The 22,337-nt window shown below is 33.9% G+C and overlaps 1 protein-coding gene across 4 annotated transcripts in view; it reads left to right on the forward strand.

Moving 5' to 3' along the window:
- The window catches only part of LOC108561821 (CAP-Gly domain-containing linker protein 1-like), a 41,790-nt gene that overhangs the window by 1,437 nt on the left and 18,016 nt on the right, over positions 1-22,337 (forward strand). For 2 of the 4 annotated variants that reach the window (XM_017919895.1, XM_017919898.1), the window contains exons 1-4: positions 9,550-9,632; positions 11,283-13,414; positions 13,471-13,595; positions 21,330-21,422. In XM_017919895.1, coding sequence (XP_017775384.1) covers positions 9,579-9,632; positions 11,283-13,414; positions 13,471-13,595; positions 21,330-21,422 — 2,404 coding nt within the window. In that variant the 5' untranslated portion in view covers positions 9,550-9,578. Of the gene's footprint in view, positions 1-2,241; positions 2,453-9,549; positions 9,633-11,282; positions 13,415-13,470; positions 13,596-21,329; positions 21,423-22,337 lie in introns of those variants that run through there. The other 2 variants (XM_017919896.1, XM_017919897.1) reach the window with 2 other exon arrangements.

Below are 22,337 nucleotides of genomic sequence, written 5' to 3' on the forward strand. Positions count from 1 at the left end.
TACTAAAAAATAAAACATTTTTCCAGCTAAAATGAATTATAGTTTATATTTTTTTCCTTTAACAAACTGTAGTACAACATGTATGCTTCAGTGAGGAATATGAAATGTATGTTATCTGCAAATGGTTTTTAATATTAAAGATTGAGACACTTTTTTTATACATATACAGATATATTCCAATATACGCAGTTCTCTATCAACGTATTGAATTTGTATTCCTAAATCACTCTAAATCTAATTTCTATGCAACTAATGTAGAAAATGAAATAAATACATGAAACTTGTATATTTAGGATATAAAGAGTGCAATAATTATTGTAAAGTTCAAAGTATATTTGTAAAGTCTCAAATTCGTTTATTACATTATCTTATGTAACAAAATATGAATGCAAACTGTAGGGAGTATCTAGAAATTATAGTATTCGATTACGCAAATGATGCAAAACATTTACATTTTATCTCGAATACCCATGAAGCATTAAAAAAATAATAATTTAGAAAATTGGGAATTGATATCTTTCATTCATTACATGTTTTTTCGCAATTTGATTCCAATGGAGATGTATTATTTTCTGAACCCCTAAAATTTGTTAATTGATCATTATTTTCTCTTAATTCACTCACATATTTTACTTTAACTACCTAGCATAGTGCGGCTTCGATCTGTTAACTAAATATTAATTGAGAAATATTAAACAAAATAAAAAAAAAAAGTACATAAAACTATATTTTTTGTCTGTATTTTGTTCCTCGATTAGTCCGGTTTTAAACAGTCGAAGATATTGGCGTTACCGATAAGCCGTAATATATGTAAAGGTGTAGCAATAAGAAAATATTACCTTTTTAATTGTCGATAATCTAATCTATGCTTGCTAAAATTGTTTGGCAGAAACTTCTCTAATTTTGACATTTTCTTTGTCTTCGTTACTAAAAATGTTTTCTAACTCTTCCATTGAAAAGCAATCACCTTCTTCATTCAATAAATTTCTATCATCCTCTTCATCGGCATTTTCAAAATCTATTGACGGAGCCATCTGGATATCTTCATTTCTTTCATGTTATTTTTGGAAGTTGGCTTAAATTTTCGGACTTCATTCACATTTTCTATATAATTGTTTAGACCAGCGTTTCTCAACCTATGGGTCGCGTTAAATTTTTAATAGGTCACGAAATGACAGCTATCACCATAAGTCAATCGTAAACAAATATGTTGAGTCGCGCGGCAAGAAGCTTAAGAAACGCTGATTAAGGCAACTATTAGATTTATTTAATCACCTACATATGGATTTAAAAAAAAACAATAGTTTATTCCTAATTAGGAATAATACATCTTTAGCTTCGATTAATGCATATTTAAATGCATCCTAATTATATGCGGATAAAGTGTTTATCTTAATTGCTTTCAATTTCAACGTTGTAAGCAAGTTTTTAATTTCGTTTTTTTTTTGTGTGTGTTTATTGACATTGCTTAGTAAAAGTAATAATTCGACTGAGTTGCTTAAAGGTCGATGACTCGTTTTGCGAGATGAGGTCACATTTATTTCGCTTTTAGAATCATTTTAACGTAAAAGAAAGAGAAGACAAAAACAACTCTGTTTATTAGTTCCTTAATCGAGCGTTAAATTCGTTTAAATTAATTACCTAGCCCGAATGGAACACCTATTAAATCCCCAAAAAGCAAATGAGTTATTACTATGTTCATCTTCTTGCTAATATCTATCCCATATCCATTTTCATCATTTTGTGTGTCGGGTATGTCACCCTCTTTGTTGGGTATAAATAGAAGCGAAGGGTTGAATAACCACACGCCGGTCGATGTCTATCTAGATTTGCTAAGCAAATTTAGTGAATACGTTTTGGTCAAGCGTTTATTTTAAGGACTTAACCTAAATATAATCAACGATGTCAACCTGTTATTCACTTAGTTACCATGGTTTTAAATGATTTGCGATTTGTTTATTACAGCCTTCTCTTACGATATTTTTTATAATCAATAAGTTATTTATTTATTGATTCCTGAGATTATGCGATTTGCTGACAAGAGGTAACACGTGATGCGACGATATTACTTTTGTTGTTTTTTTTACACGTTTTTATATCTGTTTTCATGTGCTTTACTCGTCGCTCCGGCCTCCCCTTCTTATCGGACAGGTCTTATGCTGTGCCACCTCCAATCCTCCACCTCCCTTCGACAACCACCTCCAACCTCCGCGAGTTGCGCGCCTTCAGTTCGCATTCGACGATCGCATCGGATGCGCCGCGTTTTGAGTTTTCCCCTTTCTGCCTCCTTCAATAAAAAAAAAAGGATTTCTGGAAAGAAATACACTAAATATTAGTTACAAAAATTATATAATATACAAAGGGAGCGGTGAGGACACTTGCGCGATGAACTGAGAATAAGGGCCGCATCATGAGGCCGGAACGGCGCAAACGATTCTCTGCGGAGCAAACCGTGAGTCTTTTGTTTCTCATTCTATTCATAATCGCAATAACCTTATATTTTAGTTTCGCACACATAATGCCACCATTTGAATACAAAAAAAGCAAAATATTGCATTACCTTTATCGATTTATTATATAAATACAATACGTATACTTTAATTGATTTCATGAATTATTTCGCTCCGTTCGATGAGCACGTTTGTATTGCGTGAAGCTAAACCATAACAACAACAATGACTACCAATCCAATTGTTTTTACCAGAGAAAAAAATGAAAATAAAAACACGTAGCGTTTATTATTCCAAATTAATTTATTTTAGCTAATGAGGTCACCCGGGATTATTTTGTTATTGCTTAAACGGAAATCAGTGATTTATTGTTTTTTTTTTCTGTTTACATAATACCAACTTTATTTTGACGAATTTCAATTATGTTTGTTTTTTGTCAAATGTCATTTCATTTGTCATTTCAGTTTTTTATCATGAAATTTACTTCAAATGTTACGGTTATAGGGAGAAGATGATGAAGAATTGAAATATTGATCTTGGTAATTCATAAAATTAAATGTAATTAATCAAAATATGATTAAAAATGTTATCTGAATCGATGATAATTCCATTTATCAGCGCATTCCAAGGAAATATTTTTCTAATGTTTACTCATGTAATCGATATTATCGATTTCATTTTTGTATTTAGTAATACCAATATTTTTATTTTCATTACTAAATCACACAAAAATCAATTGAATTTTAGTAATTAGTTACATAAATCTAAAAGTAGTTAATGAAAATATTAAACAATTATAAAACTCAAGGATAATTCCATTTATCATCGCATTCCAAGCAAATATTTTCCAATATTTATTTAATTTAAGTAATAACAATATGATATTATCGTTTTTAGTAACACCAATATTTGTATTACTAAATCAGTCATTATTCAAAACCAAATTACTTTTAGTAATATTAATCTTTATTAATTACACATAACCAAATAGAATTAAAGAAAATACTAATAAAACTATTACATTTGCAACTAAGGATAATTCCATTTATCATGGAAAATAATTCTTACATTACTTAAAATAAAAAGCAATAACTTTATAATATTGGTGAAGTAAAAAGTTTTGAGCTTTTTTCCTTAGATGACTTTATTGAGCGATATTTCACGATGTATACGATGTTAACGTTGCGTCTTGTCATTCTATACTGCGACTTAAAGGCGACATAACGCTTCAAAAAAAAGTTCTTTTACAGTTTTGTGTTAAGTGAATCCAGTTGTATGTTAGAGCGTTCCAAAATGGGGTACATTCCTCAGTACCCCTACGACTAAGGAGAAAAGCGGAGTAGGCGGTCAAAAAAGTTTGTGTTTATATACAGTATCGAATGCAAGAGCAAAGTGTTGGTTCCAACGCTTCCGTTCTGGTATTATGGACGTCGAAGATTATTCCATTGCTCAGGAACTGAAGATTAGCCAGAAAACAAATGGGACAAAACGCTCAGAACTTTTTACTTCACCCAATATTATCGTTTTTGTTGTTGTTAGTAATACCAACAATGTAATTTTCATTACTAATTCAGTTGATTGTTCATAACCAATCGATTATTTTTTTTTATTAAAATGAATTTAGATGATGCGTTCTAACAAGAATTTATTTATTTAACTAATATATTCACATATATTTTTTAATACCAACTGCATTCCATTTTTATTTCTTTAATTATTTACAATCTAATTGGATAGTTGTAATTTAATAGTAAATATGATTACTTAAAATGGTTAATTAACAAAAAAAACTAATGTAATTAATTCAGAAAATTTCATCATTTAATAAAGTAGAAACTTGATGGCTCACTTGATAATATTCAAATAATGAAAAGCGTAGCTATAAACGATTCTAACCTTGAAATTATAAAACAATGAATAGAATTGCTGTTGTGTTGTTTTATATCTATCTATTATTATTTCTATTGGCCCACTTGGATAGATCGAATTCGATCGCCAAAATAATAATAATATAAAAACGTATTTGGATGTAAATAAAAAGACGATTTACGAAACGTGTATGCAACCTTCGAGATTCTTTGAATATTTTTGCATACGTTCGATATATTTATAAATATCATCAGGAAGATTCCAGTTGGATTCCATTTTTTTTATGTATAGGTGTGTTTGTTAATAGACTGCGCGATATTAAAATTTATAAATATAAAAACAATAATGATAATATGGAAGTTACATAATTCATGAGCTGACCGGAATATGTAATTTAACTCATGTATAGATACATTTTTTAACTAGGCTTTAAGAATATACACCAATACCTCGCATAGTGCGTGTAATCGATTGAAACCGGACTAATTGATGACTTTAAAATCAACCGCTCAAAAAAGGCTGACTGTAAAGTACTATTTGTTTAACTTTTTTTTTTAAGTAGTTTGTTTTGACATTTTCAAACCGTACTATAGTAAATCCGGACTGATCGAAGTAGTGCGGCTTCGAGGTGTTTCTGTATTAGATTTGATTTTTTTGACGAGAAAATGTCCCTTTTTAGAATGGAAAATCTCGTTCGTGGAATTGAACGAGACGAGGTCACTTGGATGGATATATAATTAACAATTACGTGCTAAGGTCACCAGACTTGCTTGTCTGATGGTTGTTGTACACGAAATTCACCTGAAAACGGTTTACCGCCAACTAATTAAATAATGAAAGAAGTGGATGAATTTTGCGGAATACGAAGAAAATTTGTGTTTTTTTTTAAATATCGCGTCAATGAATCCCAGCCGATAAGATAAGCTCGGTAATTAATCTGCGTCGGATTACGGAGATCGTCGAATTATTTGGTCGGAAATCTGCAAAAATTGCTTATTACCATGGTAACACGTTTATATTTGTATGCTTCGCAATTGTTGTCTTGGCGACGCTCGAGTGCGTGCATATCAATTGTGTATACATAGCTACGCGATTGTTACTTTTTTTATCAATTGTCGCGACTGCTGTGACGACTTAAATTTTAACAAAAACATAAATAAAGTAATAACAATAACGTTCAAATATAATTTATTGAATAAAAAATCGTACCGGTTACCCATCCCTTATTTAACTTTCGGGATTATGTTCGTCGGGATTTCGATCCGCTCCGAAAAAAATTGAATGTACTAACTGATTTTTATTTTGTCAATTAAAATTTTCAAACCGCACTATAGTATACTGAATCTGTACTGATTGAAACCGCACTATGCGAGATACTGTTGTATTTCTATTTACTTGATATTGGTATCACTTAAAAGCGCTCGAGTGGCCAATTATCTTCAGCTCTTCGCATCGAAGTGGTTTCGAAAGGGAAGGACGAACCCTAAGTGCTTAAGCAAACCGCCATCTCGAGTTTCATAAGCCGCAAAGCGAAACAAACTTTTCGATACCGAGATGCTCAATTATCGTCGTAAAAATTTTAGAAAGCGCTCAACGTTACTTGTAGATAAGCGCTTAATAGTAATTATAGGTTACGTTACGCAATCGACGATTCTGCAAGAGAAACCGTTGGTTCATTTATTTATTTATTTTTTTCATATGTATTTATTTTTTGTATCTTTTGGCATTTTGCTAAAACAAAACCTGTTTTATTTATGCGATTCGTCGTTGTGTACGATGCCAGGGTATCCATTAATAATAATAAACGATCGATTTATTTAATAAGCGAGGCCGAACGTTTTTGTGCGTTCGATTTCCTATACGTAATCCAATTAATTAAGTATTTCGTAGAAATTACAAACAAAAAAAACAAAACAACGTGCTACTGTATGTAGTAAAGTCTAGCCAAATAAACATGCGATGTTGTACGTGGAAAGCGACTTAAGTAGATTCCGATTGCGACTTACTTAAGTGAAGATAATACTTATCGCATTTTTTTTCGAAGTAAATACCTGAGTGTTCGGTGTATTTTTTTATGTTTGTATGTATCTCCGTCGAGTTACGAAATTGGAAAAAAAATAGATTTTGCTAAATTTTCCGTGCGTTTTCTAATAAATTTACTTAAAGAGTGAAAAATCAAGTAACCTTTTATGGATTGGAAAGCGTCTAGACTATTTTTTTGTTGTTGAAGTTGTTATTTGTAATGATGCGATGGTTGTTTTCACTTTGGAAAACGTTTGATTTGTGGCGTTTATTCTGCTTTGAGATTGCAAAAAATTCAATTGACGTGGATTGGTCGATTCATGTTTATGCAATTGAAATCATAAAATAAGGAAAACAATGTTCTGTCGTAAATTTGCTGTTTGTAAAAATCACTTACGAAAAAAAATAAAAAGATATTTTTGTATAAGTCTCGATTAGTCCGGTTTCAAACAGCCCGGAATATTTGAAGAATCGCTTACCCGCACTATGCGAGTATATATAATAACAGATAAATGTAATATTTCATATTTGCATGCAATAATTTACGTTATGATTTTATCAAATATAATCAAATAAATAATCATTTTCTAATGTTTTCTGGAAAGTTAGTGTCGATTTTCCACGAAAATTCAAATGAATTTCGATCCTTAATCTTTCACGCAACTTAAATACTATACAACCTCCAAGAATTTGTCAGGTTTTTCCACGAAAAACTTTTCAAGATGGACTAAACTTTTACGTGTACTAACGAGTTAAAGTTCTTGCCGTTAAAGATAATTTAGAAAGACCTGAATAAGTGAAAATCAGAAGGTGAGGTAGCACATCACTGTCTATCTTAAACATTGTCGTGTTCCATCACACATAAGCTAATTTTTGACGTTCTTTCTGAATCGCTGTTTTTAATTCGTTCAGTTTCATGCAATACTTGTATTGATAACAACATTCTACAAAAAGTCAACATTTTTTTTGTCAATAAACTATACGATACTATAAATTTTCAAGATATAATAACTTAAAAGATCTAAAGTATTTAAGACACAGATTTCTGATAATTCCCACATTGACAAAATCGTGATAATTCCCACATTGACATAAGAATATCTTCTAGTTATTTTTTCATCTTCATTTAACACATTTTACATTATTCATGAAAGATCTTCGTCAGTCTATCGTTTGCGGATGTAATATGAAGTGAGTTAAATTATTTTGTTGTGATATGAATACAAAAAATGTGAAAGGATTTATACAGTGGGTTTTTTCTTTTATTTGCTTTTGTCTGAATCAACAAAATATTTATATATTTGAACGTATTTTCTCTATATTTGCTGTAATTTAAGGCCAATTTTCCATTATGTGACATTTTCTAAGTGGGTCAAGTTGCCGTTTATTGATTTTTTCTTTGGTTTGTCAATTAGGTTTTTATAAAAATACTTCTCTGTGAAAAATCTTTTTTAAATTGTTCCTTTTATATATGCATTTTTTTATTTTTTTCTGAATATTATTAGAATTAACAGAATTAACGTTGCTAAATTGGAGATAAGAGAACTATTTTCACGAAATGTGCTATTATTTAACTACGGTTACTATACATTTTTTTCTAGTTGAGCTATTATATTTTCATTTAAATACTTTGTCTTTGAGAGACTTCCTTGTAGTAATTAAACCTATTTCTGTTCGCTTTTCTTTTCTGGTTACTGTTTGAATCAACAGAATATTGTTCAGTAGGTTCATTTGTTTTCAATTGATTTTATTTTAGTTAATTGGTCTGCTAGATTTTCAATGGAATTTCAATTTGCGTTTTTTATCCGTTTTCTTCTTCTAACTTGACATTTAAGTTAAAATTAACAGGATCATTAACATTTCTGTCTAATAGATTTGAACGAATTTCCTCAAAATTTTCTATAATTTAACGACGATTTTCTAGTTCGTGACATTTTCTAAGTAGGTTAAGTTTTTGTGGATCGATTTTACTTTGACTGGACTACTACATTTCCATAGAAATACTTATATTTGAGAAACTAAGAACTAATTAAGCTCGAGTTCTTGTATTATTCGATCGAAATGTTCAAGGAATTTTTTTCTTTACTAAATTTTCATATATTCATTTTTCTTATCCATTTCTTTAAAATAATTACAGCGTTAAAATTATGTTGTAAAAGTCAACATAATTTGAACACTGTCAATAATATTTGATAGATTCTGTGACATTTTCTAATTTGGTTAAGTTTTCATTGATTTTACTTTCGGTAAATAGTGTGTGATGCATTTTAATATATTTCCACAAAATTTGCTGTACTTCAATGACAATTTTCTATTTCGTGATATTTCTAAAGTAGGTTAAGTTTTCATCGATCGATTCTACTTTAGTTGGTCTAATAGATTTTCATACATACTCCTCTCTGGTTTTGTAATAAAACTCGAGTTTGTGTATCTCTTTCAATTGCAATTATCCTCGTGCTTTTTCATTGAGCATTTTAGTTGTTCGTTTTCTGTTCTGATTACCGTTTCAATCAATAGAATTTTGCTAGGGTTAACACGAAATGCAAATTTTAACGTATTTTTACGTAATTTGCTTCAATTTAATGCTTTGGTTTTCATATTAGCTTTTCATTTAAATACTTGTCTCCGCTATAGTAATTAAAGTAGAGTTCGTGTCGTTCCATTGAAATGATCATGGGTCAAAGACACAAAATGAATGCAGGAAATCGTTGTCTCCTTTTTTTTTCTTTCATTTTCTTTTCTCGGTTTCCTTCGCAACCGTCCAATTACATAAGGTTGTCGTTGTCACCTCGTCGTTGACCTCAGCAACATCGGCACGCAAAATAAAAGACCATCGCTGTGTTCCATAGGCTCCTGCCGCTTGCAGATAGACGCCGCCAGTCTGGAATAACAAACGAGAGGCGGCGGGGCCGCCTAGATTCCGATGCAATCCTTGCGGTGCGGGCGCGACCCACTGCTCCCGATACGACCATCCAACTTACCTGCAGAAATAAAACCGTCACGCTCACGGCCCCCCTCGTTCATCACATCCATCCTTCCGTTTCTTTACTTTTTGTTACTTACTTCTCGAGTTCTCAGCAACGACAGTTGCAGTACGTCCGGAGCCGCCTGCGAAGGCGGCGGATTCGCTAATTACTAAATACAGTGTGTGTGCTCAATTACTTAAATCGCCTGTGTTAAATAAGATGTACGGTTGAAAGAAAAGTCCTCTCCTCTGGAACGGTCAGATGAAATCCAATGGATTGTCTTATTTTTAGCGGTGATCGATCTGCATGGGAACGTTTTCGAAAGGTTCGGCTCTCAATAACTATAATAACATAATAATGCACATCTCATCCGCATACATTTGCTGTTGTTCTCTCTCTCTCTCTCGCGATTTGCTCTTTCTCTCTCTTGTCTCTGCGGTTGGAATGGAATGGAACGTCGATCAAGGACGTCGTGAATTTTATTTTGTTTTCTGCCCGATTTTTCCACCCGATTATTGTCAATCGGAATTGTTGACCCACTAACGATGTTCTTTTCTTATTCGTTCTTCGCATAAATATACTTTTTTTAATTGTACGTTGAAGAAATAATAATGGAAATGCGTAATCTGGTATGTGGAGCGTGTTTCAACGGTTACATCGACAATTCGATTAATTAAATTCCATTGCATCCAGGGTCACAACATCACTCAATGAAAACTGCAAAGATTTTCCTATATTATATTGATATCACTTTTTCATTTTTTAAATAAACTAATCAATAAACGATATTCTTAATGTTTAATCAATATTCATTATCATAAGTAGTTTAAAATCTTTCCAAAATTTGATGAGGAAATGCATCTAAAACTTTTTATTTATTTGTTGTAGTTATTAGATATTGAATATCCTTTTGTCTTATATATTGTTAATATCTATTTAATACCAACGTTTCTCAACCTTTTTACCGCGCTAGAAAACGTATTTGTACAACTACTGTTTTCAAATTGTTATTAGTCTTTCACAAGTTCCTTCCTTTGAAACATGGTGATAGCTATCATTTCGAGATTATAAATTTAATGTCATTTTGGGTTGCGATCGATAGATTGATAAATGTACTAGGTGTTCTATAATAAAACGTTGCCAATTTAAGTAAAAGTGAAAAATACCTATCTAATTTTTATTCTTTGTTCATTTTTTTTTAAGTTGTGGAACATTAATCACTATTTGTACATTACATGGGTTTCAACTATTAACATTTTGCGTATTTATAATTAACACTAAAAGACGGGAAGCGTATGAAACGAATATGTATACATTTATCGCTAATGCAATTAACAGTGACATCTGTTTATGTGGGATAATTAACTAGAGATTGCACATCTATAGATACTTGTAAAATTTGTGTAACTTCAGCGATGTAGATCATCGAACTTCACTGTCCTACATTTGTTGTTAATAAATAGTGCAAATAATGAAAATGAATGAAATGTAAATGTACACTTTCGCCGAAATTGTTTAACAGTGACCCCTATAATAACATTATGAAATAATTGTTGTATATACATTAGCGAGATTATAAGTTATTATCACTTAAATTATTGATACAGACTTCTCTATTTACTACGGTTTATATTTTATTGCTGGTTTTACGATCATTTTTTCTTCATGTCGTAAAAGTTCTTTGCCAGTCTCACTATCTTAAGAAATTGACCTTTCGATATGTTCAAATGTATATAGGTAAATATAAAAAGCTCAACAGTTTTCTGAACAACGAATTATACGGTTGATTGATAACGATTGATTCAATACGGGTATTTCAGGTATTAAATAAATGGGTTGAATAGATATGTGCACTATATGTATTTTAAATGAAATTGATAAACTTATTGTGTATGTTGTATGTTTCTATTGGATTGCGTGGGATGTGGGTTGCCTATGTATAAACGTCATTTTAATTTGTTTCTGTCTTTTGCAGCGGAAGGGTCTGACTCGAATACCGATCTTCGGGTCGCGTATTCCGCAGATTGCGAACGAGACCGTCCGCATCTTCGAGGAGACGCCTCCAGCTAAGGTGATCCCAAACGAGATCATCGCTGTCGCCAATAGGGGCAGCACGAAGGTGGCGGCAAGGGAGAGTCAGTCGCACGAGCTCAGCAAGCACGACCTGGGGAAGAAAGTGAGGGTGAACGATCGCGAAGGAGTCCTCAGGTTCGTGGGGACCGTGCACTTCGCGCCTGGCGTTTGGTGCGGGGTGGAGGTGGAGTCTGGTAAGGGGAAGAACAATGGAACGGTACGTGGAGTACGATATTTCGAGTGTCCCGAGGATTGCGGCCTGATGGCGATGCGGGCGAAGGTGTCGCTATCGGATGAATTGGAGCAGCAGCAGGAGGAGGAGCAGGATCACTATTCGGGGCCGTACAGCATGATCTTCGGTGTAGGTGAATCGGCGAAGCCTTTCCTCAGATCCGACACGTTCGAGGTAAACGAAGAGGATTCGCCTCTTGAGCTGGATCGTACGTATGATAAGAACGAGACGTTCGTAAATACAACTGCGAATATCAGAAATTTGCGATCTGACACGTTCGACGTGAACGAAGACGGGGATGACGGGGAAGATGAAAGTTTTGTTGAGATGGACGAAACGATGGGTCGAAAGGACCTGAACGAGACCGTGGTTCAGAACAAGAGACCCTCCGTGCTCGACTACACGCACAACTTCGTCACAGCCAAGATGAAGTTCTCGACACCAGTTGCCTTCAAGGACACGGAGTCAACGTCTTCGCCGAGGAAGATACGTATGTCGCCATCGCACCTCGATGACGATTGCAGCAAGCGGGACTCGCTGGAGTTTGAGGAATCTTTGGGGATTCTTACGCCAGACCAAATGATCGACGTCACTGGGCTGGTGAGTTCGCGCACTCCCAGCTCCGAGAACATTAGACTTCTACCGCACGACGCCTTATCCAACTTCCAAATAATGGAAGACCTATCACCGAAGATAGAATCTAGCCTGGGCATTATCGATGAGCATGTTTTGTCCGCTTTAACCATTAAAACAGACAAAACAATGAATCTGGATCTGCAGCATGACAGAACGCTGACGCGCATCGAACAGACGCCTTCTCCGGAGGATCTGCCCCTGGATCCGACACCTCCGCAGCCGCCTGCACCTCCACCTCTGTTAACTACGCAGAGCGAGAACGGAAAATGCGAGCAGCAGAAGAAGCCGCCGAGCAGCTTCATAACGAGCATCACAAGTATAACGAGCTTGGACACCGGCTACCAGGGCGATGGTGAGAACTCCAGACCGGCAAGCCGAGGCGCGGAAACGTCACCGCTTACCAGGAGGCAGCCTCGAAGGCCGGATCCGATGACTGACTCAGATTTTTATACGGAGAGCGATGCGGATAACCACGAGGAGAATCAAATCAGGACGGATAGGAAGGCGCAGGTGATCGACGGTACTTTGTATGGAGTCGACCCACAATTAGCAGCTGACATCTACGCAAACAATAAAGAGAATATGGACTCTTCGGGAATATTCACGGATATCGAAACCCGAACGGAGGAGCTCAGCAGCGCTGACAACGACCTCCTTCAGAATCTGTCGCCCTCCGATTCCTCAACGAAAACGATCTCCGAGGATAGCCAGGGCAATATTAATCTGATTCTGAATAAGACGCCGATAAACGAGACGATCATCGAATGCGAAACTAAATCAGAGGACAAGACGATGACGGTGACGCCGCCCTCACCGAGCAGCACCGTCGCATCCAGTCCTGCGAGCGCGCGCAACCGCTCACCCAAGGGCGACCTCAAGAAATACAAGATGCCCAAGAGAAACGTCGCCTCCAAGGTGAAGGCAATGCTTGAACCGAATAATAAAGAGAACGCGGATACGAAGAAAGCTACGACGACGATGCCAAAGAAACCGGCCGGTCGTTGGGATGCCGTCATGAACAAGATCTCCAAGAGCCCTTCGGCCGACAACAGAAACCTGAAGGAAGTCAAATCGAAAGTTTTCAGCAGCATTAGCACTAACGTGCAACAATCGCGTGCCATCGTCCAACCGGACAAGTCCACCAATAAAACACCCAACAATAAGATGTAAGTTCATTGCCACTGTTAATTATCCTTGTTCAAATTTTAATTTTTACTTGCAGACGAAGGGTACGCGCCCGAGCTGCAGCCACCAACAACACCTCCAGCAAAAGCAACAGCAACGCCGGCGAAAGTATAAACAGTTCACTGAGCGATCTCAGCGGTGCCTCACCGGCAAAGAAAATCGGTAAGCGATATGTTTGTATTCTATCAAATTATACTTTCTATTTTTGACTCTCAATTTATATATCAAAACACCTGTCTCCTCGCCATGCCTTTGTTATTATATTTTTTTAAACCAATTCTTCAAATTTGGTAATACATTGTCTTAGATTTTTTTTTGTATACAAATCTGAACACAAAAGATACCAAAGAAGATTCAGAGTAAATGTTTAAAAAAATGTAAGTTTATTATTGAAAGGTACTTAAATTTAATTGTGCTAAAACAAATGGCAAAACATTTCGTTTTTCATTTTTTAAATTTATAATATAATTAAGTTAAGCAAATTTGGTTCTTTTTAACTCTTTGAAAGGCGGTGTTACATGCAATGTACCACCTTTTGAACATGCCTAGTGGGGGCGGATTGTATCTTAATTTTCTAGAAAATGTCCAAAAAAGAGGAATTATCTTCTTCTAATCAGCAAGATCTTTAAAACTATGCATTGACTTTTTTTGTGGAAATTTAGGAATTTCTGGCCCTTCAAAGAGTTAAAACAAGTGCAGAATTCACGAATGTGAATTTATATAAATTGTTGTATTCATATCTAAATATGTTTAATTTTAATACGATTTTAAAAACTTTAAAAGTTTCCTTTTTTAATATATAAAGTTGACTTGAGATAAAGAAATTAATAATATATATTCTATATTTACTAACGACCGCAGTCTTTACGCCTAATAATAAGAACGTTTATTTGTAATAGTTGTGCAAAATAAACAGTAAATAAAAATTAGATAATTACAATTTCTAACAGCTAAACAAACTTGATTTATTTATTTTTATTCTCTTCATAAATTCTATTTAAATTAAGCTAAAGTGATTTATATTAAACTTTATTCTATTCTCTTTGGAGCAATAATGTATAAGTGGCGAAAGTTAGTCTGATTATTTGCATAGTGATGATGTTTTTCTGTCTGCGGACGGGAACATCTAGATGGCTTGAATTTGTTTCTTCAATCTAACTTAAGCGCTATATTTCTAGCTTATTTTGTTCTTCATAATCCTTCTTCTGAATAGTCTCGGTTGGTACAAGCGTGAATGGATGTGCTGCAGCAAAGCACTTGATCGCATGCACGAAGATATAATACCGGATTTACCGTTTGCGAGTCGAGCGTGCCCCCCGGGGCGGCAGCTCGGACTCAACATCCTAACATTGGGATTTCGCTCACGGACATTAACGGAAGTCCGTCGAGTGAAAGAGGATGAGAGAAGATATACCAAGAAACAGTGTGCATCTGTAATGAAGGAACTCAATTTCCAAGACGAATTCCTTCATCTCCGAACCTAATTCCAAATTTTGATTCCCAAAACGTTCTTCGAATAACATCTCTATCATCGGATTGAACCGAATTGGTACTTTTGTTTATTCATTCTGCGCAGCGAAAATTTCTGTTTTCGTTTCGCGCGAATCCCTCGAACTAAAATTAAACTTCTGGAGATGACGAATGGAAAACCACGCTCTTTATCCTCTTCCATCCTTTCTTCCTTTCCTCCACTTTGCGCGGATCCGAGTCGATGATGGTCGGATGGAGGGCGCGCGCACTTTCATCCATCCAACCAGCGCTCCTCCAGTCGATGCCCGACGTCCGTCCGGCGAGGACATCGAGAACGTTTGATTACTAGAAACCGAGCCTCGCGATCTCCGGAAGCGATGCACCTGCCATCGCCATGCCAATAACAACAAAATACTACTGAAGATCAAAAACAAACAAAAAATATCTAGTGATTTCTGAATTTGTAGTGCCTTTGTTGATCATCCGCGCAAACTCTTCTTATTAGTGTCTATTTATTACTATCCTTTTTTTTAAATAATACATCATTTTATCATTACCGTGAGTGAGATCTCCGAGGATTAATTAGATAATTAATGAAGTCCACGTAAATATACTTTTCTTTTGAAACTTCTTTGCGTTTTACAACCGTAATATTGATATTGGCGTTGCGCAACCTAAGAGCGATTGGAGTTTCTATGGATTGATATGGGTTTTATGGGTTCAGAGACTCCTCCAGAAATGCGAAGTTATCGATTGGCCGCCTCCGACACCGCCGCCGCCGTCGATGCCGCAGTTTCACGTCGTGACTCAGACTACAGCCCTGAATCGCGTGTCCCAGTTCTGCAACCCCACGTTTACGTCGCGTTTTAATCACGTAATTTTAGCACACCCCTCCTTAACAATAAAACTACTTCTGAAAAGTCATCACCACCGCGACCACTGTGCGAACCAAAAAATAAAACAAAACCGTCCATTTTTTTGTTCGTTTTTTTTGTTTTTGTTAAGAATTAGACGTCTTTTCCCAGGAGAAAATGATAATTACGCTTTTGCATTGAATCGCTTTAATTAGTTTACTGATGGTGGACTTAATGTATTCAACCGCTGTTGCATTATTATTATTTGTTGGTTATTATTAACCTTGTGCGAAGTCTAGCGCGAAAATGTGCGCTGTTCTCTCCATAAACAAACGATTTTGGAAAGCGAATATGCTAATAACCACTTGGAGACTATTGGAATGGAGAGAACGTTGCATATACCTTTACTTTTTATGGCATATATTCATAATCTAAAAGCAATCAATTAATTTTTTGCTTAGTAGTAAAATGTTAAAGTTAATTAATTAGTGAATGTAGTTAAAATAATTGGATGTTAATCTAATTCAATTTTAGCATTTTATAGTAGATCTAATTGATCTGTGAGTGGGTTTCTAGTAAATTTGTTTGTTTTATGTGGTAAAATTTGATGAGACTTTACGGAAATGAATGAATAGGAAACTTTGTTAAGGAAATGTTTTTTTAAAGTAGAAACTAGAAAATAAAAACGTACACGAACAGCGGTGATTACGTAAGCTACTCGATTATACACGCAATTTTCTATTCCGAATGCGGCGAAATTAACCGTCGTCGTTGTCCACTTTCCAACTGTCGCGATTCTAAAATGGCACTACTGTGTGAGGTCAAAAGTTTGCAGAGGAAGAGAGAGAGAGAAGAAATAATAGTGCATGGATATAAATAGGGTGCACTAATCAGACAAATCGGTTGTTGAATTAGAAGAGGGCAAAAAGGACGACGTTGTGCGGGGTTGGCCCGAAATAGAGGTGCGTTGGAATTACGAGCATCCGATCAATTCGGCAATTAGCTGCATTCCTTCCTCCGAAAATAGCGATTTCCGATTTTCTCTTTCTCTTTGTCCCATTCATTCATTTCAACTTGTATTTTGATTGTAGGTTGTTGTCCCAAACTATATATTAATATTGTTTGAGTCTGTGTATGTGTGTATCTGTAACCTTGCATTCCGAGGAGACGCGTGTGCACCTGAGATATACGCGTCCATTCAGTTCTTTCGTTTCGTAACTCGCCGTACTTGAATCCAGTTCCTCGTTGGCCGCGTTTGTTCCTGAAATGGAGAGAAACATCGAGGCGGAGTTGACATAATAGCGTGTGTAACTGTTCGCAAATTCTACTTTGCCCGAACGGATCTCTGAGTGCCGTTTGAAGAAAACAAAAAAAAAACAACAAAACGAATTTGAAAGAATATTAAAAAAAAATCGTATAGCGTGTGAATGATAAGACGAATCTTGAATGATTGATCTTTTCACCTAAAACGTAAATGCAGCAGCGATTATTATTTTTGATTTGAAAACAACATGGGAGACTTATTGAATTGAGGTTTCAAAAAGGTCTTGAACTTTGGAAGTGCATCATCGATTCCATTAATAACAAGTTTAAATAATTAAAGATTTTTTTGAATCGAGTATTTTGGTTCAATGATAATACAAAGAATTAATTTGTAACTCCTATGAGTTATTGCATTGAATGGGGTTTCCAAAGTTTAAATAATTATAGAAATTTTATTGAATCAAGTATTTTGTTTCAATCTAAACTAACACATCTTTCGGACGAAAAAAACGGGAACATTTTTTTTAGAGATTTTTTTAGAATCAGAAACATGTTGAATTATCGAAACATTTAATTTTTCAACGTCGATTTCTCTGCGTAAAAAGGTGCGTCTTGTGGTCCAAGAAATGCGAAAGTCTCATTATGAAATTAGAATTTGAAGTATCTTGTTTCAATCCAAATTACCATATCTTTTGAAAGATAAAACGTATATAAAATATAAGACACAAAGTCAATTTCATTTGTATAAAAGTTCGTTTTATGGTCCGAAGTTTGATGATGCAAAGAACGAAAGAATTTGAAAGTAAAAATATACGAAATACAAACATGTTAAATGATTAACAAAATTAACTTTTCTACTACTTTGTAAGTATAGAAAGTATTACATTGTATTAGTTTCGAAGAAATCTTGAAATATGGATCGATTTTATTAATAACAAGTTTAAATAATTAAAGATTTTTTTATTGCAAAATCTGAAATCTTTCGGACGAAAAAGGGCAGATAACTTCATTAACAATGCGTTTTATGGTCCGAAAAATAAGGTTTGATTGATGAACGATTGAACATGAATAGAAAATAGAAGAAACGTGTTAAATTATCGAAACGTAAATTCAGCAGCAATTACAATTTATTTTGTAAAAAAACATCATATGATTTATTGAATTGAATGAGGTTCGATAAGGTCTTGATCTTTGCTAGTGCATCATCGATTCCGTCAATAAAGTGTTTTATGTACTTTGTTTCAATTCAAATTATCACATCTTTTGAAAGACAGACCCATTATATTTATAATTGTACTGCGACCCAATTGTTTATAATATAATTTTTGTGACACTTTGTCAGTAAGGTGTCAGCTGTCGTTTCGTGACCCATTAAGTATTTAACCATAGGTTAAGGTATGCTTAGAAAACAAAAAATATATAAATTACCATAAGGCGCACCCACATTTAAAGTCGATTTCTCTGCGTAAAAAAAGGTGCATTTTATTGTCCGAAAACTACATAAGTTTAGTGATAAGATGAACAAATTAATTTAAAGAAAAAAAAAATTAAATGTCGAATTATTATTGGTTAGATTTGAAAATATACGAGTTATTGAAATTAATGAGAAAGGGAAAGGTCTTGAACTTTGAAAGTGCATCATCGATTACTTGTTTTAAATTAAAATTTCTCAAGATCTAAAAATATATTTAACCAAATATTTTGTTTGAATCGAAACTGGTATGACGATAACGATGAATTAATTAATTTGAAAGAAAAACATCTAAGGATTAGATACAAATTTAAAAACGATCGAAACATTCAATATTTTCATACAAAACGTAGTAAATTCAGCAGCGATTATTATTATTTTGATTTGCATATATACAATTTATTGAATTGCATGAGATACTGACAGATCTTGAACTTTAGAAGTGCATCATCGATTTCGTTAATTACGTGTTTTAAATTTCTCGAGATCGGAAATTTAATTTTAATCAGTTTGAGTCCAGAAACTAGTTTGGTGATTGTAATCTTTGGAATTGCTGTATGGTGCAGCCAGCCATCAACCTTGACTCGAGTTTACTTTTATGTATAAATTAGAAACAAAAAATAAAATAAATATGTGACTTAAGTACACTTTCATAAAGTTTATTCCAATATTTTTGATGACTTAAGTAAAGTTTTTACAACAATAAATGAACTTAATTTACTATCCAATAAACTGCGCAATAAATCATTTAGATTAATATGTTTAACATTCTTAAGACTCTAATTTATCAATTAAGCCACATAAATGTAACTTAAGTACACTTTTAAACATGCGTTTTATAATGATTACATGATATGACTAATTTCTTTTTTAAACGATGATTTAAGCATACTTTTTTAAGAAAACAAACAAATTGAATTTATTATGCAAACCACAACAATAATTCTAATGTTATAAATACAGTGGAACCTCGCTTAACGAGCACGCATAACGAACAAAATGAGTTATAAGAAAAATGACTCATATAACGAGCGACGTTCTGCATTGATCAGTTTCCATCCTAAATCATTCAACTAAATTTGTTTGAAATTGACTTAAGTACACTTTATGTTGAACGAAACAAGGCGTTTGCGTTTGTCTCAGAAATAATATTTGATTTCCGTTGCTCGTCAATTGTAACTTAATTACAAGTTCGAATTACAATGCATTTTTCGTTGGATCAAATCTGCTCTTGAATTCAGAAACGCTTCCATTGTTTTAGTCTTTTTTATTGTTCTTTTGTAAATTTAATGATTAAAGTGCAATTTTAATTCCACTATTGAATTGTAGATGTATTTTTTCTTTTTTTATGATGCAATCAATACACATTGAATTAAGCTCAGTTTCACTTTAACGAATTAAATCATTTGGGATTGGCCTTAACTAAGTGCACTCAATTTATAAATTGCTTGAATTTTCTATTGTTATTTTAGTGATTTCAGTTTCTCTAAAACCAATTGTCTTTAATTAACTGTTTTAATTTTGATTTTAGTTTAGATTTTAAGTTTTTTCTCTAGTTTTCATCTGTTAAGTTTCTGAATAAATTCACAACTTGACCATTTTTTTAAAATTTAGATTGAAAATAGATTGAAAAGTACCTCATTTACAAACAAATGCAGAAATAATATAAAAAAGTACATTTTAATTATAATATAACAAAGAAGGAAATTAATTTAATTTTTTTATGAAATTTCTTAAAAAAATATTTTTTATTTTTCGTTATTTCTTTTTCTAATTTGGTTATAAGTTATTAATGAAATTTTATTTAATTGTTCTTGTGTAATTAACGTACAACAAAACACTTGATAAAAGGATTAAATTAAATATTTAAGTATAAACGTGTTGATCTTCGAAAGTAATAAAGTTATTTATAACTTCACATTAATATTATTTAAATGCACTTCACATTAAATATAATTTTAATTATTTTTTTTATTGAAATTTTAAATTATTTATAATATCTCAAATTTATTGCATCTACAAAAAAAAGACCGCATTCTTTCGGTTCTTTCAATTATTATTTTTATATGATTAATGTATTTTGATGTTGACCAACGCTCTTCTTGTTTCGACGAAGGAAATTTCGATGTTTATTTGAATTCGAACGCAAAATCTATTTTCGGTCCATCATCTTCCATCTGAGTTATCGCAATTCCCTCTCAATCAGCAAATAACCATCGTCTTCTTCTCTCCCTTCTCGTTTTTCACTTTCGCCGCGGCGTCAAGTGATAAATTCCGATTCGCTCTCCAACATTTACGTCGCGATTGCAACTGTTTCTCTCATCCGCTGCTGCAGAACCCACAGCTCAGTAGGCGTAGGCAGTTAGCAGTAGTCGTAGTAATAGTAGTAGTAGTGATAGTATTGGATTCTATTTTGGGATGTACAAAAAAGAAAAGAAATCGTCTTCCTCGGAGATCTCATTCGCTGATCCAATTTCCTTTCAAATTTAGGTCGCGGATTTAGATCTGTGTTTTTTTCTACCCAGCCGGATGGGTCTGTGATACCGTCAACCATGTGATACCGCGTACTTTATAATAAACTAATTAAGACTGTAAGAGACAAAGATAGAGAGAGAAAATGAAGAAGGCTACTGAAATGTGATTGGGATGGGCCAGAATCCGTCCAAGGATAAATTCGGGAGTTCCTCCTCGGCGCCGCGGATTCCCGACCGCGAGAGGTTCGGAAGTTTCGCCAAGAGAGGTCGACTATTTTTGTTTATTTACTTACTTTTTAAACTATATTTGAAATATTTTGAGAAATGGAAAATAGATATTGATTGTTTTTTTTTTCTGTTTTAGGTTCAGCGAAAAAGCAGAGGGATGTGGTGCGAGTGACGCAGGTGCTGACGGCGTCGAAGATCTCGCCGAAAGTCAACAACCACACCACTGAAGGTAACTAACTAGACGAAGAGAAAGATGAAATGTTTATGTATCCGTTATATGTGTGTTTACGAATTGCTCGTTGTGTGGTGGTACCTGCTCTATCCGAATGGAACAGGTTGCATGCATTCATCTCGGTCTCTCCTCTCCTCTTTTACCGTCGTTTGATCTCGTTGGGAAATAACACGCACGGCTCTCGATCTCGAGAAGAGACACTTGTTTCGCAACATGTGTAAATAACGAGCGCTAATCCTCAGGTTCACGAGAACTGTGGAGAAACAGCGCTAACGAATTTTGCAAACGGACTTTTAATTCAGCAGAAAAACACACTCGATATTTACGCTCGTTCGCTTCAATTGCCAGGGCAACGAACCATTCTTTATTTATGCCTCTTGGAATCGTCTTTTTTTATACGTCGACTCTTAAAAGATTTACGTTACCTACTTCAAATCATAAAATACAGACATTACATATCTTCATTCCTTAGATTAATTAAAAAAAAAATAGAAATATTTGGTCAGTATTTACAATAAAATATCGTTACGTAATATATGTGCTTAGCATTAACCTATTAACCCTTTGACATACAAAGACGCATCCCAGACGTTTGAAGTTTATTTTCCAATTTCAACTTTATTATGCGGTAAAAATAATAATGAAAGTTGTATAGGAAATAATAAGTCAGTATTTTTGTTAAGGAAAGTTCTGAATTTCTATTTAAAAATTATCATAAACTAAAAAATACCTTTAAGCAGAAGATGTTGAGATGGATTCGTTAATAAAAGTTTTATGTGCTTTGAACGGGCAGTGATTAATCAGATATTATGTAAGAATGGAATTGGGATGATATGGAAAATATTCCAAACATAAAACTATTTACCTCAAACCCTGGTATCTTCGCTTTGTTTGTGAGGAGATTAGAGTCAA

Source organism: Nicrophorus vespilloides, unplaced genomic scaffold, assembly GCF_001412225.1.
Source record: "Nicrophorus vespilloides isolate i.1.1-1 unplaced genomic scaffold, Nicve_v1.0, whole genome shotgun sequence".
Taxonomy (NCBI): domain Eukaryota; kingdom Metazoa; phylum Arthropoda; class Insecta; order Coleoptera; family Silphidae; genus Nicrophorus; species Nicrophorus vespilloides.